The 20,283-nt window shown below is 40.7% G+C and overlaps 1 protein-coding gene across 2 annotated transcripts in view; it reads right to left on the bottom strand.

Annotated features, from left to right (window-relative positions):
- Window positions 1–396: 396 nt before the first annotated feature.
- Window positions 397–20,283, bottom strand: part of LOC117527409 (casein kinase I) — a 42,678-nt gene continuing 22,791 nt past the window's right edge. The window contains exons 3-9 of one of the 2 annotated variants that reach the window (XM_034189741.1): window positions 19,524–19,672; window positions 19,128–19,356; window positions 18,004–18,174; window positions 16,468–16,616; window positions 15,965–16,133; window positions 9,393–9,505; window positions 397–4,231 (exon numbers count right to left, since the gene is read on the bottom strand). In XM_034189741.1, coding sequence (XP_034045632.1) covers window positions 4,181–4,231; window positions 9,393–9,505; window positions 15,965–16,133; window positions 16,468–16,616; window positions 18,004–18,174; window positions 19,128–19,356; window positions 19,524–19,672 — 1,031 coding nt within the window. In that variant the 3' untranslated portion in view covers window positions 397–4,180. Of the gene's footprint in view, window positions 4,232–8,210; window positions 8,396–9,382; window positions 9,506–15,964; window positions 16,134–16,467; window positions 16,617–18,003; window positions 18,175–19,127; window positions 19,357–19,523; window positions 19,673–20,283 lie in introns of those variants that run through there. The other variant, XM_034189740.1, reaches the window with a different exon arrangement.

Raw genomic sequence — 20,283 nt, 5'->3', positions numbered from 1 at the left:
TGTAGAAAAATAACGCTGAATTTGTTCAATTTGACAACTGCATCTTAGTCAGCCTTAGAACTTTTCAGACTACCCTCGTATTTAAAAAAACAAAAACCACAACTATCAAAAACCAATAATATGCATCACTTTTTACCAAAATTAAAGCAACTTTAACTTTTGACCCCTGCACAAAGTGAAATTAACCTTTGAGACCATTTTTGCCGTTATTAGCCGGTGACTCCTTAATATTCAATTATAGTTTAAATAACACCTTTTTGGAATTGTAATGATCAGTCAAATGTGGTCTACTTTCGAATAATTTTTACATGTTGATCTCTACTTATTTATAGCTCAGCGAGTCCAATCTGCCTCAATAACTACCATTAGTCCCAGGCAGCATTAAATAAAAACAAATACAAGTACTTAATAATTTATTTACACAACGTTAAAATACACAAATACAGTGGCAATAAAAATGAGGAGCAAAAATCTTGAAGTGGGAAGTGATTTCCCATAAATCTACATTTAGGGATCCACTGTGGGATATCAGTGACCACCTCCACGACTCAATTAAAACCAAGCCAGGAGGTGATGACAAAAAAAACAAACAAAAAAACATGCAAATGTGACATCGGAAAATTAAGTCATGAGCGAGACCAACAAATTTAACCCCCCCACCTAGTGAAGAAGAATACAGACCAAACTTAGCAGGAACTACAATGGAGAGTGAAGCATTCCCAGTCCCTCCACTTCAGGAGTCTCCCACCCTGCTCCCAGAGAGCACCCGCCCCACATCGTTCACTTCCTGCTCAACCCACAGCTACTTAACCCAGTCAGGTCTTCTCAGCCAATCAACAGCTGGGAAACACCAGCGCTGACTAACCAGCTGTGCATATAGCCAGCAAACATGGAAGACATGGAGCACGGTCGGAGACCTCCACTCTATATGGTCAATCCCTGCCCTGAACCATACAGCAGCTCACGTGGACGTGGCAGAGTACACCCTATATTTATACACACACACACACAACAACGTACAAATTACTGCTACAACCCCGTTCCAACTACAGAAAACGTCTACAACACTTTAGCAGTCTACCACAGAGAATATTCTACATCAAAACCTGCAGGATTCATCAGTCAGGTTGGCCGAGCGATCATTTCAATGTCATCATAATCAAAGGGTGTCGTCTTCATTAAAGGACCAAGGAACTGTGATGGAACAGCCACCTTGGCTCCAGTATCAAGCACTCAAACCGTAACTCCCCACAAACACCCTAAAGTCCATTTAGTCTCCAGTTTGAGCACAAATGCATCTTTACTTCCTGGTGTCACATCCCTTATGTCAGTAACTCAGACTATCCGAAATATCAGCATCAGACCGAAAGCAGAATTACTTTCATGAACTGATCTCAACCACAATTGCAGCCATCAAGTTTTTGACTTCACCTTTGAATAACCCAAAGAAATTTTTAAGAATATAACCTCAATGCCAATCAAACTATTACAAGTAGAATCAGTGACACCAATAATGCAGATTTATGACACTGGGTTTTTTAAGTCAATCTCGTTTCAAATCTTCTGAAGAAAGCATAAAGATTACCAGGTTTCACTGAGCTAGAACCGATCACAGGGCCGCTATGTTGGACTGTCATGATGCAGATGACTTCTTGCTGGAAAAGTCCATTTTTCCAGCATATTTCAAATGGATAAGCTATTAAATAATCTCAAACACCACCTCTTTTCTAGTTTTAATGACCATCTTGATAGTTGCACATCATCAGTTAGTTCCCTGGCTGGACCTTGCTGACTTTCTCAAAGTAAAAAACATGCACATATGTTTATAAAACTTTTACATTGACTATAACAGTTGAGCAATAAGAGAGTGACTGCAGTTTCCAAAAGACTGCCACACCCAGGAATGGTGAATTACTGAAATTACTGAAAAGTGGGCTGAAGCTAGGGCTGAACGACTGTTTCATAATCAGTTTTATGATGTAATTTTTGAATTAAGACCTGTGATACTGATTAGTTTTAAGAGGCAATACCCACTCAGAGTTCACGTTTTTGCTCAACCAGATCGTTTATATGAAATGCCGCTCTCCATTACTTTTGCTAACTGAAAAGAATGAGCTGCATGCAGAATGTGAACGACTGGCATTCGCTGAATAATTTGCAGATTGTAGCTTCCCTTCCACTGAGTCTTTCAGTAGGTTGTTAGCTTTTAACAGCAACATCTGACAGTTCTGAATCATTTCCAGGTGCTCATCCTGTCAGCGCATGATGCAGATGTTAGCCTGTGTGGCTCAAGTACAGAACTGCTAACAGGATCAGGAAACATCAAAAACTACAGTCAGATTTATTTTAAATGCAATAAGGACACTTATGATTGACATATGGGCAAATAAAAGGTCAATTAATTTCATAACTATGCTTGAAAAGTTAGAATTATGAGCTAAACAGTCAAGTTTTATGCAGTACCATAATGTATGCTGAAATCTATTTTAGCAAAAAGGAAAGAGCAATTTTGGTCTGAAGACAAAAAACAAAGCTGGATTTCTTATATTCGTTCAGCCCAAGTCAAAGCCATCAATGTGCTGCAAGGCACTAAATGACTGATTCACCCCTCCAAAATCCTATTCTCAATTAGCTCCAATGGTATCATGCAGATGGTTCATTACCCAGGTTTTTCCAAAGGTAGATGCAGCCATTTCTTAAAATTATACCCCATTGAACCAGGAGGCGTCACCGACCTTACAATACATTTCTGAGAGATTATTTTGGCTTGTCACAGTAGTTGCTCTTCCACAATTTAAAGTACTTGGATAAATTTTGCCAAAATAAGACACTGCTTATAATCACTAATACCTCCATGGCTACATGCTAACTACTGTTGTAGAGCTCGAGTCCATTTGTGGTTTTGACTGTCTCAACCACTCAAATAAAACCCCAAAGTCAAGATCAAACTTTGGGATTTTAGAGAGGTTGACACACAGTCAAGACCACGTCTTTGGAGGTAGTGAGATAGAGTCAAAACCACAACCGCACTACAGTACTACAACAGTGCTAAATAACACCAATTACAAAGTTAAAAAACTTAAAGATGAATCTTGAAAACTGCATTTAAGCTCAGAAAGGAGACACAATGGACAATTTTTGTGTGAGAGGGGTTTAAAATACTAAGAAGCAAAAAATCTTTTTTTTTTTTTAAATCTCTCCACATCTCTCAATTTGAATTTGTGTAACTAGGACACAACTACACACAAACACCCACAACCATGTCACTATGCAATGGCTTCAAAAAAATCACATCCATACATTGTTTAACAGATCTACCTCCCAAGAATTTTTGTTTCATTCACAGTTTTGCCAGCAGCACACTGCAGTTACAACATGAAGACGGAAAAGATGAGCTGTGTGGTTTTAAATGAAATACCCTTTTTTTTTGGTACAAATACATTTAAGAAAAAAAGTATTAAAGGAACAACTCTGAAAATAACATTGAAGTGTGTCTTGTCCATTTCAGAAAGTAAACTTGGGTCAGAGGAACATAGCTATGAATGTAAAACTCAAAATACCTTAATAAGAAGATAAAAGAAGATAATTCACAAGTCTTCCAGGACATAAAATACATTAGCCACCGTCCGTTTATACTGTCACGACAGATCAAGCCTTCTTGTTTTCAATAATGTCTCTCTCTCTCTCCCTTTTAATAACATCCTACACCATTTGACAACCATCAGATTTGCCATTCTCCATTTTGCAATCCCAACAGCTTATAAAGTCAGGTCAGTGGAGCTGGTGCAGGATCCTTTTTAATGTTAAAGAATGAAAACAAAATAAATTCAAACTAAAAAAAAAAAAAAAAGAATGCCAGAGAAACACGAATCCATGGCTTCATCGATGCTGGCATGGGGGGAGTGTGTCCAGATCTTCACCGTAGAAGAAGGGAGGCTGTGGCTGCTACTTTGTCAAGTGGTTAAGGCCAAACTGTACCACACCCACCCATTGCATACACGCACACAAACACACACCCTGGTCATTACGGATATCTTCAGCTGTCAAGCCAGAGTGCAGCCAGAAGTCTGTGCATTGGTTGTTAGTCCTCTGTGTCACTTAAGAATCCTGTATATGTGTGCATGTGTTGCAGGTGGTGTTTGTTGAGGCCTCCGTGGTGCAGTGGATGTTTGCCAAAGTTTCACCGTGGAGCTGCAGACTGGAGGCCGCTGGGTGTGACGCGGGACAGAGCCTGACAGACACAGATGAAACAGCAAGATATGTTAAGATTATTAAGTCAGCAGGCTGTTCTCAAAGAGCAGCTGATTTACATATTAGTTTGTAAAACAGTAATCCTAAAATGGTACTGAGATTACACCAATGAAATGTTTAACACAGTCATCAGCTGAAGTTGACAATAATTATTTTTCCCCATCTTCAAGGACTTGCGCCCACTTTACATGTAGGTCTCTCAATAATCAAAGTGTCTGCGTTTAGATCTACACCAGGGGTCGCCAATACGTCGCTCATGAGCTATCAGAAACTCGCAGCCACTTTAGAAGTAGCTCGCCAAAGGGTTCATGAACTGTACATAAATTTGAAAACTTGGGTCACTTGGTAAACTTACTTTAGATTTATATCCAATTAACCCTCTGGAATCCGAGGGTATTTTTTAGACAGTTCACTCGCCTGGCATAAATGTTTTATTATTGCTGTTAACAGCTCTCCCTGCATCCCACAATCAAGTTTTATGTCTCTTTTTTTTCAGGACAACCTGTGCTTTCAGAATATATATGTTTTTGTTGTGTTTTATAAGTGTAATAAAGGTTTACAATCAAAAATAGGCAAGGAAAAAATAAAGCGAAAAATAATTTTCCACACATTTATTCAAAACATGCAGCAAACTATAATAAACTGTTTTGACACTTAAAGGTATAAAAGGTAATTTACACTATAAAGGTAATTTGTGGTCTTATGTGAAAGACTGCACAACAAAAAGGTTCAAACAATAAACACAAATGCACATTTTGAACAATATATACAAAATGGTCTATGCGTTTTGTTGTCCATTGATATGGTAAATAGTGCTTTACACAGAGAAAGCAACAGTTATCCAGTAACATTTACATGCAAACTAGTGGAGCAATCCTGATAGTTACACACTCTTTGTTGAGCACGTGAGATTGTCATCAGAGGCTCTCCGTCTGCTCTGTGTGCTTCACTGAGCACTGTGTGTAATGTCGCAGGGCGCACTGAGTACCGTATTTTCCGGACTATAAGTCGCACCGGAGTATAAGTCGCACCAGCCACTTTATCCATTATAAAGAAAAACAAACCATAAATAAGCCGCACCGGAGTATAAGTCGCACCAGCCACTTTATCCATTATAAAGAAAAATAAACCATAAATAAGGTCCACTGGACTATAAGTCCCATGGACATACAGGTATGTTAACATGAAAAGTTCAGATGATAATATTGTGACGGCTACCGTTTTCGGATGCATATTTCACCAGTCGCAACTTGTAATCTGCAGAGTATGATTTTCTTTTTGGTGGCATTTTTTCGGGCCTTCTCCGTTGTCTTGTTATGTTATCAGTAACGTTAAAATTTTTATTTTTCTATGGTAGTCAGAAGTCGCAGGAACAGTCACACAAGACTCGAGTGCCCTCTCATGAGTTGCATTTTACCTACGGATATGTTTGTATTTTGCGGACCACATTGCGAGCCGAACCATGCAGCGCCTACCTGCGCAGCTCATGACCTCCCAGCGGTGTCGATCCAGCTCCTTCCAAGTGGAGACGCTAATCCTCCGCCGTCGCTCAGTGCTCCCATGCAGCTCTCAGCGTCAACTCTGCTCACACTGATATCCAAGGGTTGAAGCTGTCTTGTTAGCCGTCCCGGAATAAACACCATGTTCGTCTGCTTCAAACGCTTTTCACAATCATCGACGCCAGCTCCTTCCAAGTGCACACGCTAATCCTCCGCCGTCGCTCACCCAATGCTCCCACGCAGCTCTCAGCGTCAACTTAAACACTCTGTTCTGTTCGCCATGCCGGAATAACAGCAAGCACCGTGTTCGTCAGCTTCACACGCTGTGGGTGAGGTGAGGAATACGCATCCAAAGTTCTGTTCTCTGATTGGTTATCGCGACCAGCGTGAACTATAGGACGGCCGTCATACTACAGTGCCCATGATGCATTGCATTTCCTTTTCCGGTGGCCATTTTAAAACATAGATCGACTCTGTCACGTAAAATTGTTTTGTTACAGTAAATTAATTGAGATTCTACCGGTATATTTTTCATTTATAAGTCGCACCGGAGTATAGGTCGCACCCCCGGCCAAAACATGTAAAAAAGTGCGACTTATAGTCCGGAAAATATGGTATGTACTCATTGGAGCACCCAGGGGGCTATTCAAATGGGCTAACTAGTAACATAACACATCACTCCTGAAAACGATCTTTGACTTTTCACGTGAGGTAAATCTGCCCTACGATTGGATTTTGGAAAACCATGTGACGGTGAACCAATTCCGATTGGACACTCACATTGCGCACGTCATCACACAGCTTCTATGAGGAGTACAAAGATGGCCGATGGCTGGCTCGAAATTCCGCGGAGTTAACTTTTCAGCAAAAAATTAAAAAAAGTAAGTTTCTATCTCATATCATTCAAAAGTTATTTATAATTTAGTAAAGCTTGGTCTTAGCTGTCGTATACAACGCGTCAGCCCCAGAGGGTTAAATTCACACGTGTCCTGTGATCCTTCTTGCACAAAATGTTTATCTGCCAATTAGCTGTCAATCAAACAGTTGCGCTGCTGTCAATGAATCAGAGTCAGATGACGTTTGTCACTGGTGAGTGAACAATGCTGGCGGACTCGTGCTTCATGTCCCTCTCTTGCCTGACGAGGCAAGTTAATTTTCACTCGCATTTAGTAAGAAATCTGCTTAAAAAGCAACATATTTAGTACTCAAAGAAGCATTTTTCTGATTCAAGGTTCACGCTGGTTCTGAAGTGAAATTGATAAGGCTAGATGCAATCTATAATACGTACCACGTTTCCCAGGACATGCAGCTCAGAGCTGGGGGAGGAAGTACGCATCATCTCTCTGTGTGTCTCACAGCCAGTGGTGACGTGAGTTTTATAAACATATTTACGCTTTTATTTTCTTTTAAAGTCTGGCTGCATAAATATAGGACAAAACATAAACTCACTTTTTTCCCCCCATATACACCTAAAGTCTGTTTTTGAGAACAACATGAGATACACACGGATAAAACCTTCTTATCTGTCAATTAGATAGCACTTTTCACAAAAGTAAAAAAAAGTTTATCCATGTGTGGGTTTTTTTCCCCTGCTCACAGACAGTGACCGTTTGTGACATGGGCGTAGACAGTGGGATGAAGGGAGGGAACAGCCACCACCCCCTGAGAGAGTAAAGATCCACTTTTGAATACATTTTTAAGACATTTTGCATGTATTATTATTACTGCTACCACTAATAACAATATATTTTAACAACTAAAACAGTCAGGCAGTATTACACTGACTGTCCAAGTTTTTACATCTACAATTTTGTGCTTAGTGGAACTGAGGAACTACATTAAAAAAAATTGGTTTACTTAACTTTGGAAAAAATAAACAGAAAGGAGTAGCTTTTTATGTGAGACACTAGAAAAAAAATGCTTATATAAATGCAAAATGCACACGGGAGTGAATTAAATATGTTTGTGATGTTTTAATGTAAAATTTAAGATATGGACACCAACAATTTTTAAATGTTCAGAAAAAACAAGCATGGTGAACCTGTTTGGGTTAAAATAAGGTACAAAAATAAATGTTGCACAACATAAGTAGCTCTCGCCAATTTTCATTTTGAAAAAGTAGCTCACAGAGGAAAAAAAGGTTGGAGACCCCTGATCTACACAATCAATATAATGATGCAAATGACTGGGTACAACTTGAATTATTCAACAGACAGACCAAACACGGGTTGGCCCCATATTTAACACCTTTTATGTTGGGCTACCATTCTTTTAATTTAGTCCATGTCCACGTATCCTGCAATCTTGATTTTACAGCTATTGTAGATTTTAGAGCTATTACATTTGAAACCGTGTCACTGTACCACATTTTACAGACTACAAGTCAAGGTTATTTATCTTTTTTTTTTTAGCGAGTTATATGTATATAAAAAATAAATGAAAAAAATGGGTGTAAAAGTACACAAAAATCACACTTTGGTATCTTTTCAGTACGGTGGAAACAAGAAACACAACATTAAAGATATTTAGCCTATGTTCTTTAGCCATGTGTGAGTGAGTGAGTGAATGCAGTCCATTTATTCAGGGTTGTAGTGACCTCAACCTTTGATCCTGACTCCAAAAATCAATCGGGATATTGGAATGTACGAGGTCTGATAGAAAAGTATCCGACCTTTTTATTTTTTCAAAAACCTGATGGATTTGAATCACGTGTGCTTGCATGAGCCAACCTTGAACCTTCGTGCGCATGCGTGAATTTTTTCACGCCTGTCGATTGTGTCATTTGCTTGTAAGCAGCCTTTGTGTGAGGATGGGTGTAGTCTCTTGTCATTTTTTCTTTGCAAGGAAATGGCGTAACGACTGGAGCAGCACGACAACATCAAATTTTGCCAGAAACTGGGCGACAGCCAGGTGGAAACCATTCAGAAGATTCAGACGGCTTTCGGTGGCTTTTCAGTCGTGTGACTACCAGAGAAATTGTGGAAGAGGTGAGCATGTCACAACATGTCCTGTGAGACACGGTGGCGCCTTTGCTGTGCCATCAGCTTTGTGCCAAAGCCATCGGCATTAATTTCACTGCAACTCTTTTCATGGCAAAATGTTCTGTCACAGTGGAATGTGTCGAAAAAGTGCTGATGTCCACCTCTTCCACAATTTCTCGGATAGTCACACGATGGTCCCGCATCACCACAGCGTTCACTTTGGAAATGATCTGGTCATTTCAGCATGTTGATGGCCGACTGGAGCGCGGCTCACTCTCCACCGTTGTGTGGTCGTCTTTAAACCGGTTGTACCGCTCTTTAATCTGTGTGATGCCCGTAGAATCATCACCGAAAGCCGTCTGAATAATCGGAATGGTTTCCACCTGGCTGTCACCCAGTTTCTGGCAAAATTTGATGCAGTCGCACTGCTCCAGTCGTTCCGCCATTTCCTTGCAAAGAAAAAACGACGAGAGACTACACCCATCCTCACACAAAGGCTGCTTACAAGCAAATGACGCAATCAACAGGCGTGAAAAAATTCACGCATGCGCACAAAGGTTCAAGGTTGGCTCATGCAAGCACACGTGATTCAAATCCATCAGGTTTTTGAAAAAAATAAAAAGGTCGGATACTTTTCTAACAGACCTCGTATATGCATTACCTGTGAGGTGGACATGCGGGATGTGTCCTGACGTCCTGTCAGATCTGACGAGGAGATGTTGACTGGTGCACCACGATGCAGACGCATGCTTACCTTCCTCTCCTTCTCCATACCTAAGCGTGAAAAGGGTAAAGGAAATATTAGGATGAGTGTTGAGGTTTACAGTGTTGCAGCCTTTTCTCTCAGAACAATTAAACACACCTCAAACATATGGCCAACATTTGGTTCTAGGTCTAATCTCATCAACAACTACACAACACAACTCACAGCATGTGACTAGTAGAGCTTTATAAAAGCATATGATATGATGGAATGTGCCATGATAGAATTATACCATTCTTAACTGCTGGTCCTTCAGTAAATAATAGCTTCTCTTACAACTGGTATATTAATTTCAACTGTTATCACACATTACTGAGGTAGACTTGTTGAAATCCAGTATGAATATCAAAGAATAGATAAAGAGCTTTGTGTGGTAAGTAAATGTTATCTTGATCAGTTTTTCTCATGCATGAACATAGCAATTTTTAGTTTCATATTCTAATTAAACATCAAATCAATGCTTATAAAGAACAAAAAAATGTAGCCTTCAAAGTAAGTATGCAAATGACAGAATCAATCCAAGTTTTATTGTTTCAGTTCCATTAACACCATTTGCAAACATTTTGAAACACTTTTTCCCACAACACTGTTGCATACAGCAATTGATTATTTGTGTCAAGTGATCATGTGATATATTGAGGAGAGTCGTGACACGTGTCACAATAATTTTCAAAGTCTAATCACTAATGCTATCAAAAGCAGACAGACTAGGATTAAGATCTAACAAATTTATTCTCCTAGTAAAAATAAAAAGCTCATAATTGCTGCTTTTTCAGAGGAAAGTGGTGTTAAAACACTTACAAATCTGAACAGACACCGAAATGTATTGAACATAAGAGCTCACAATGATCAACATGACAATTCAGCATCATGTGTGCGTCTGTCTGTCACTTTCTGTTGTCTGAGGTGGAGCAAGGGCAAAACCAGGGCAGGACAAATGAACTCGGAACACCAACAAGTAGGCTAATCTTGGGTCTGGTGTTTATTACGTCATATTTTGGGGGGCTTAGTGGTTTTTCTAAGATGTGGGCATTCAAAATTATGACCACGTTTATTTCCTCAGTACTCATAGATGAATGACCTCATGCCATCCTCGCATCCAAAATTCCAACAATAACTTCACTCAACACAATTATCCTCCTCCACAACATGAAACCTATGAAAAGCATGTCACACTCTTCAACATGATGTTGGGGGAGGTGATGGTCTAGTGGTTAAGGCATTGGGCTTGACACCAGAAGATCCTCGGTTCAAATCCCAGCCTGACTGGAAAATCACTAAGGGCAAGGTCTTTAATCCCCTATTGCTCCTGGTGTGTAGTTAGCACCTTGTATGGCAGCACCCTCACATCGGGGTGAATGTGAGTATTATTTGTAAAGCGCTTTAAGCGTCCGATGCAGATGGAAGAGTGCTATACGAGGTCTGTCCAAAAAGTATCGGACCTTTTTATTTTTTGCAAAAACCATATGGATTTGAATGACGTGTGATTGCATCAGCCAAGCCTGAACCTTCGTGCGCATGCACAATCAGACCAGGAGTGACATGTTTAGCTGCATGTTCTCCTTGAATTGCTGGCTGTCTGAGTGGTGTCCAAAAAATGAGGTGGGCTTCATAGATAATTGGCAAAGCTTCTGGGGAAAACCTGGTCTTGTTAGGAGAGACGGCATCCATCCTACTTTGGATGGAGCAGCTCTCATTTCTAGAAATCTGGCCAATTTTCTTAAATCCTCCAAACCGTGACTATCCAGGGTTGGGACCAGGAAGCAGAGTTGTAGTCTTACACACCTCTCTGCAGCTTCTCTCCCCCTGCCATCCCCTCATTACCCCATCCCCGTAGAGACGGTGCCTGCTCCCAGACTACCAATAACCAGCAAAAATCTATTTAAGCATAAAAATTCAAAAAGAAAAAATAATATAGCACCTTCAACTGCACCACAGACTAAAACAGTTAAATGTGGTCTATTAAACATTAGGTCTCTCTCTTCTAAGTCCCTGTTGGTAAATGATATAATAATTGATCAACATATTGATTTATTCTGCCTTACAGAAACCTGGTTACAGCAGGATGAATATGTTAAACACCCCCGAGTCACACTAACTGTCAGAATGCTCGTAGCACGGGCCGGGGCGGAGGATTAGCAGCAATCTTCCATTCCAGCTTATTAATTAATCAAAAACCCAGACAGAGCTTTAATTCATTTGAAAGCTTGACTCTTAGTCTTGTCCATCCAAATTGGAAGTCCCAAAAACCAGTTTTATTTGTTATTATCTATCGTCCACCTGGTCGTTACTGTGAGTTTCTCTGTGAATTTTCAGACCTTTTGTCTGACTTAGTGCTTAGCTCAGATAAGATAATTATAGTGGACGATTTTAACATCCACACAGATGCCGAGAATGACAGCCTCAACACTGCATTTAATCTATTATTAGACTCTATTGGCTTTGCTCAAAAAGTAAATGAGTCCACCCACCACTTTAATCATATCTTAGATCTTGTTCTGACTTATGGTATGGAAATAGAAGACTTAACAGTATTCCCTGAAAACTCCCTTCTGTCTGATCATTTCTTAATAACACTTACATTTACTCTGATGGACTACCCAGCAGTGGGGAATAAGTTTCATTACACTAGAAGTCTTTCAGAAAGCACTGTAACTAGGTTTAAGGATATGATTCCTTCTTTATGTTCTCTAATGCCATATACCAACACAGTGCAGAGTAGCTACCTAAACTCTGTAAGTGAGATAGAGTATCTCGTCAATAGTTTTACATCCTCATTGAAGACAACTTTGGATGCTGTAGCTCCTCTGAAAAAGAGAGCTTTAAATCAGAAGTGCCTGACTCCGTGGTATAACTCACAAACTCGTAGCTTAATGCAGATAACCCGTAAGTTGGAGAGGAAATGGCGTCTCACTAATTTAGAAGATCTTCACTTAGCCTGGAAAAAGAGTCTGTTGCTCTATAAAAAAGCCCTCTGTAAAGCTAGGACATCTTTCTACTCATCACTAATTGAAGAAAATAAGAACAACCCCAGGTTTCTTTTCAGCACTGTAGCCAGGCTGACAAAGAGTCAGAGCTCTATTGAGCTGAGTATTCCATTAACTTTAACTAGTAATGACTTCATGACTTTCTTTGCTAACAAAATTTTAACTATTAGAGAAAAAATTACTCATAACCATCCCAAAGACGTATCGTTATCTTTGGCTGCTTTCAGTGATGCCGGTATTTGGTTAGACTCTTTCTCTCCGATTGTTCTGTCTGAGTTATTTTCATTAGTTACTTCATCCAAACCATCAACATGTTTATTAGACCCCATTCCTACCAGGCTGCTCAAGGAAGCCCTACCATTATTTAATGCTTCGATCTTAAATATGATCAATCTATCTTTGTTAGTTGGCTATGTACCACAGGCTTTTAAGGTGGCAGTAATTAAACCATTACTTAAAAAGCCATCACTTGACCCAGCTATCTTAGCTAATTATAGGCCAATCTCCAACCTTCCTTTTCTCTCAAAAATTCTTGAAAGGGTAGTTGTAAAACAGCTAACTGATCATCTGCAGAGGAATGGTCTATTTGAAGAGTTTCAGTCAGGTTTTAGAATTCATCATAGTACAGAAACAGCATTAGTGAAGGTTACAAATGATCTTCTTATGGCCTCGGACAGTGGACTCATCTCTGTGCTTGTTCTGTTAGACCTCAGTGCTGCTTTTGATACTGTTGACCATAAAATTTTATTACAGAGATTAGAGCATGCCATAGGTATTAAAGGCACTGCGCTGCGGTGGTTTGAATCATATTTGTCTAATAGATTACAATTTGTTCATGTAAATGGGGAATCTTCTTCACAGACTAAAGTTAATTATGGAGTTCCACAAGGTTCTGTGCTAGGACCAATTTTATTCACTTTATACATGCTTCCCTTAGGCAGTATTATTAGACGGTATTGCTTAAATTTTCATTGTTACGCAGATGATACCCAGCTTTATCTATCCATGAAGCCAGAGGACACACACCAATTAGCTAAACTGCAGGATTGTCTTACAGACATAAAGACATGGATGACCTCTAATTTCCTGCTTTTAAACTCAGATAAAACTGAAGTTATTCTACTTGGCCCCACAAATCTTAGAAACATGGTGTCTAACCAGATCCTTACTCTGGATGGCATTACCCTGAGCTCTAGCAATACTGTGAGAAATCTTGGAGTCATTTTTGATCAGGATATGTCATTCAAAGCGCATATTAAACAAATATGTAGGACTGCTTTTTTGCATTTACGCAATATCTCTAAAATCAGAAAGGTCTTGTCTCAGAGTGATGCTGAAAAACTAATTCATGCATTTATTTCCTCTAGGCTGGACTACTGTAATTCATTATTATCAGGTTGTCCTAAAAGTTCCCTAAAAAGCCTTCAGTTAATTCAAAATGCTGCAGCTAGAGTACTGACGGGGACTAGAAGGAGAGAGCATATCTCACCCATATTGGCCTCTCTTCACTGGCTTCCTGTTAATTCTAGAATAGAATTTAAAATTCTTCTTCTTACTTATAAGGTTTTGAATAATCAGGTCCCATCTTATCTTAGGGACCTCGTAGTACCATATCATCCCAATAGAGCGCTTCGCTCTCAGACTGCAGGCTTACTTGTAGTTCCTAGGGTTTGTAAGAGTAGAATGGGAGGCAGAGCCTTCAGCTTTCAGGCTCCTCTCCTGTGGAACCAGCTCCCAATTCAGATCAGGGAGACAGACACCCTCTCTACTTTTAAGATTAGGCTTAAAACTTTCCTTTTTGCAAACGCTTATAGTTAGGGCTGGATCAGGTGACCCTGAACCATCCCTTAGTTATGCTGCTATAGACGTAGACTGCTGGGGGGTTCCCATGATGCATTGTTTCTTTCTCTTTTTGCTCTGTATGCACCACTCTGCATTTATTCATTAGTGATCGATCTCTGCTCCCCTCCACAGCATGTCTTTTTCCTGGTTCTCTCCCTCAGCCCCAACCAGTCCCAGCAGAAGACTGCCCCTCCCTGAGCCTGGTTCTGCTGGAGGTTTCTTCCTGTTAAAAGGGAGTTTTTCCTTCCCACTGTAGCCAAGTGCTTGCTCACAGGGGGTCGTTTTGACCGTTGGGGTTTTACATAATTATTGTATGGCCTTGCCTTACAATATAAAGCACCTTGGGGCAACTGTTTGTTGTGATTTGGCGCTATATAAAAAAATTGATTGATTGATGCGTGAGTTTTTTCACGCCTGTCGGTTGTGTCATTCACCTGTGAGCAGGCTTTGTGTGAGCAGTGGTCCACCCCTCTCGTCTGATTTTTATTGCGAATAAATGTCTGAACAATTTGGAGCTTTGCTGCATCAAATTTTTCCAGAAACTGTGAGAGACCTCCAGCTGGACACCATTCGGAATATTTAGATGGCTTTCAGTGACGATTTTATGGGGCCGCATGGCGCAAAGCAACGCCGTGATGAAGCCTCACAGGACATGTTAGGGCATGTCCAGCTCATGCACAATTTCTCGGATACTCACACGACTGAAAAGCAACCGGAAGCCGTCTGAGCCATCTGAAAGCCGTCCTGTGAGACCAACACGGAGGTGGTTTTGTCCCGCGCCATGAGCGGCATGGTGGCGCAATCCTCCGCTTCTCTTTCCATGAAAAAAAACTCCTGTAACAGTAGAATGTGCCGAAAAAGTGCTGATGTCCACGACTTCTGCCTTTTTTGTGAAAGTTAGACGACGTCCCGGATCAACAAAGCCTTCACGTTGGAAATCATCTGGTTGTTTGAGTGGGGTTTGAGCCTGTCCATCTGTGCTCGGAGCGCGCCGCGCTCTCAGACGCTGTGGGCGGTCTTTAAACCGGCTGGAGCACTCCTTAATCTGTGTAATTCCCATAAAATCGTCGCTGAAAGCCATCTAAATTTTCCGAATGGTGTCCACCTGGAGGTCTCTCACAGTTTCTGGAAAAATTTGATGCAGCAAAGCTCCAAATCGTTCAGACATTTATTCGCAATAAAAATCCGACGAGAGGGGTGGACCACTGCTCACTCAAAGCCTGCTCACAGGCGAATGACGCAACCGACAGGCGTGAAAAAACGTACACATGCGCACGAAGGTTCAAGCTTGGCTGATGCAATCACACGTGATTCAAATCCATATGGTTTTTTCAAAAAATAAAAAGGTACGATACTTTTTGGACAGACCTCGTATAAATGCAGTCCATTTACCATGTTAACAGAGACATTTAAGTTTTGGAAAAGTGTCGCAAACATGCAGGAACTGCCATTTTGTGCATGAGCAAAAACAACTGTGTCACTGCAATCATACATACTTGGGTGCATTTGGCAAAAATCAGTTACACTCGTATATAAAGCGTAACATCGTATGCAATGCAAATTTTACCTGCTATTAAAAAACATCTTACAAAAGGCCAACAGTTGTAGATTTTTTTTTTTAATATATCACTGCATGCTCACCGGTGTGTGAGGCAGGGTTGAGCGGTGAGGGGGCAGCAACATCCTGAGCAGCCCTAGCTCTTCCTGAGGCTGAGGCCATACCCCGTGCCCCAGGGTTTCTGCTGTGCCTTAGCCGTTCCTCCCTCTCCCGGCGCTCCCTCTCTGCATCTTCAACTGCTCTGTTGGCACCCTGTGTATGACAAACAAATGTGAAAGCATTGTTTCAATGATTGAAAATAAATGTTTAACAGTTTAAATTTTTTTGAGTGCTGTGATAAAGGGTCACTTCCATTGAAGCAGATCTTCATCTTTGGGATCTCTGAATATATAAAATTGAGTAGACTGGTGTATTGTTACTTTTTGTTTTTGGCTCTATCTGCAACGTCTTTTCAATAAGTCGTGTGGAGTACAATATGGCACCGTCTTTCCTACATCAGTGGGAACACAACTATTTACAGCGGTGTTTTGTCTAACAAAAAAAAAAAGAAAAAAGTGAATACCCTCATTTTTTTCATAGTACTTACAAACTTGAGCATGTTCCAGTCGAATACATAGTCATAAGAGAAACCCTGTCTGTGGAAGAGATTTCTGAAGAGCTGGCGAAGGTAGGAGTAGTCAGGCTTGTCATCAAACCGCAGTGAGCGGCAGAAGTTCAAGTATGTGGCAAACTCCGCTATGGAGATAAAGAGAAGAATGCTTAAAAACAAACAAACAAAACAAAAAAACTGATACAGGGAAGACACGCAAGACCCAGGGAAAAGTTGACAACATAATTTTCAGTCAAAAACAATTTGAATGTTAAAATTGAACAGGCTGTTTGTCCGTCCATTATCTTTGTCTCAGATGTTTCTGTGAAGGCTCTCAGTTGTCCAGGTGGTTTCCATAGTAGAGAAGCTTGAGAGAATCTTCGACTGGACTGGGTTGCTTGACGCCAGGACGTTTCGCTTCTAATCTGCTCCCCTCCACAGCATGTCTTTTTCTTGGTTCTCTCCCTCAGCCCCAACCAGTCCCAGCAGAAGACTGCCCCTCCCTGAGCCTGGTTCTGCTGGAGGTTTCTTCCTGTTAAAAGGGAGTTTTTCCTTCCCACTGTCGCCAAGTGCTTGCTCACAGGGGGCGTTTTGACCGTTGGGGTTTTTACGTAATTATTGTATGGCCTTGCCTTACAATATAAAGCGCCTTGGGGCAACTGTTTGTTGTGATTTGGCGCTATATAAATAAAATTGATGATGAAATTGATGATAATCGCAGAAGCTTCCTCAGCTAACTCTTGTTACAAGAGTCAAGACAGAAGTCAGACTACCAGAGCAAGAATTTTAGCTGAGGAAGCTTCTGTGATTAGAAATGAAACTTCCTCGCGTCAAGCAACCCAGTCCAGTCGAAGATTCAAGCATCTCTACTTTGTCTCAGATTTTACAAAATAAATTCTAATCCAATTACATTTGTTCCGCAAATCTGATTGGTTAATCGTGTGAGATTTCAGACCATAAAATATCAAATAGACTTTAGCAAAATATCTGACTCCGTGCCCTGACAGCGTTGTTGCACAGGTGTCAACAATGGCGCTGGCAGCTGAGAGCGACAGAAACTAGTACGATGCCGAAATGTGTGGATTTAACTGGATTGATTGATGGATTTAACTCAATGCAGCTGACAAGATGGAGAAATCTGTGGGTCTGCTCACAGAATTTCCAGTTTGGCATGAAGACGCTGCGGTAAGCTTTGACAAGTCGACCACACCCTTTCACAACGATTCGCCGACCAAATTATTTACAAAAAAATAAACTGTGTAAATGATGGAATTGGATTAGAATGGGAATAACCCTGTTGTGTCTGATGATTTGCGGACATTCATGCTGGATTATGGTCGCAAATATCCAGTGTAAAACTCTTTTTACTGGCTCCGCCAACATGTCACCGGTAAAACTCAATTTGTGACCGTAAAATCCAGCATGAACATCCACAAATCATCAGATAGAACAGGGTTATTCCCTAATTTAACCCAATACACACAACAAACTGAGACTACAATATGAATCCTACAAAATTATGCAGAAACATACATGGATAGCCTTTGCATAGGATCTCGATGGGAGTTGACATTTTCTTTTCACTGATGCGTTCATATTTCTGCCTCTTGGTGGCAGCTTTGAGGCCTTGCCACGGCAAAGAACCCAGGTTGAAGTACATTAGGACATAACCCAGTGATTCCAAGTCATCCCGTCTAGACTGTTCTGTAAGTCCACAGATAAAAGACAAAACTGGCATCAGAATTTTAATGACCAATATTGTTTTGTTATTGACAAGACGGCACATAACTGAGGCTCACAATAATTTAGCCCACTTAAGTACACATGAAACCAAAATGATGAATCTCAGCAGTCTTACTGTCACCCTTTTATATTTTTAATAGAATGAGTGTATGTTTAATACAGCTGTGACATGTATTCATGAATATTCTTTTCAAATTCTGTAAATGTACCATTCCTTACAACAACCTGCATTTCCCCCCTACATTTTGATCAAACCCCTGCAGCGTCCTAAAGCCTGTTACACAGAGAGTCTGCTATAAACAAACAAGCACTTGCTGATCTTGTCTCCAAATAATGACTAAGCCACTTTTTACCTATATTTTAATTTCACTGAAGGGCATGAAAAAATCGTTTTAGCTGTCAAAGAGTAGGCAAATCCATACTTGTGTCCTTTGCTCACTTTTCTCAGCTGGTACTTGAAGTTACATCATTAAAATGCAGCAATCCTTCTGGATGGGCCATTACACCCTCATAACATTTCTGACTGCATGCTTTAACTTCTTCAAGACTCAGTGATGCATGCAAGTTTAATTCTTACTATTAACATGTAGAGATATATTTTTTAAATTTATCCACACTCAACCAATATATAAAACCTACTTTTTAAAAACCAGAGAACATGACAAAGATATTGAGAGATTCATCAAGAAGTAGACCCAGACTGATATGGTGAGAGAGTACTGCAAGAGGAGTGCTGAATGAAAATATTGGCTGACAATACTAATTTTACCAAGTGCTCTGATTACTGAAAATAAATTTAAAAATCAACTATTGCACAGCAGGGAGGTAGAGTGTGTGATTACAGCACAGCCTGCAGATACCTGGTGACCACACTGCTCTCTCACTCTGAATGTACCAACAAGAAGAATTCTCACCAATGCCCAGATGGGTATTTATGGAGGCGTAGCGTGCAGTTCCAGTCAAGTTCTTGTTCTCACGGTAGGGGATGTGCTGATGTGTACGAGCATCACGGTATTTCTTGGCCAAGCCAAAGTCAATGATGTAGACCAAGTTGCCCTTCTTGCCCAGACCCATCAGGAAGTTGTCTGGCTTCACATCTCTGTGGATGAAGTTCTTTGAGTGGATGTATTCAATGCGACTGATCTAAAGAAGTGAGACAAAGGGAGCAAAATAGTTAAGAATCATGTGTCCAAGTAAACTCCCAAGTCCTAGACAACAGTGTGTTAGGAAACACCAAAACACTGAGATTTAAATTTAATTTGCAAGAACAAATGCAGATGTTTAGTCACTTTTGTCTCTCTGGGTCATACCATCTGGTCAGCTAGCAGCAGAACTGTCTTGAGGCTAAATTTTCGTGAGCAGAAATTAAACAGATCCTCCAGACTGGGTCCCAGCAGCTCCATCACCATCACATTGTAGTCACCCTCTGCCCCACACCACTTTATTGTTGGAATACCCACTGTGAAATGACAGAGTGGAAAGGGCAGGAAAAATTTAATGGATACCACTGTGATGGAAGGTGTATTTAAAATATGTCAAGGGAATCTAGTTAGCAGGCTTCTTTCATTTTACTGACAGTGAGACCCTGAGCCAACCAAACTGGAACACCCCCCCCACCCAACTACACTTCAATATCCTGTCCATGAATATCACAAACAGGATTGGTGACAAGGCACAGCCCTGTCGGAGGACAATCCCCATCGGAAATGAGTCCAACTACTGCCAAGAATCCAAACACAGCTCTTGCTTTGTGAGTACAGAAATTGGATGGCTGTGAGAAGGGACCCCCTCATTCCATACTCCTGCAGCACCTCCCACAGCATCTCCCAGGGTACCTGATCATATGCCTTATCCAAGTCCACAAACACATGTAGACTGGATGGGCATACTCACAGGATCCTTGTGAGAGTAAAGAGCTGGTCGGCTGTTCCACAGCCAAGACGGAACCTGCATTGTTCATCTTCAATCAGAGGTTTGACTATTAGCTGAACCCTCCTTTCCAGCACCCTGTGTACCAGCATACACTGTGGAAACATGGCATGTGTGGAAGTGAACTCGCATCTATTGGCT

This window comes from Thalassophryne amazonica, chromosome 16 (genome assembly GCF_902500255.1).
Source record: "Thalassophryne amazonica chromosome 16, fThaAma1.1, whole genome shotgun sequence".
Classification (NCBI taxonomy): domain Eukaryota; kingdom Metazoa; phylum Chordata; class Actinopteri; order Batrachoidiformes; family Batrachoididae; genus Thalassophryne; species Thalassophryne amazonica.
Note: the sequence above shows the minus strand (reverse complement) of the source record. Positions and strands in the feature narration are given on the sequence as shown.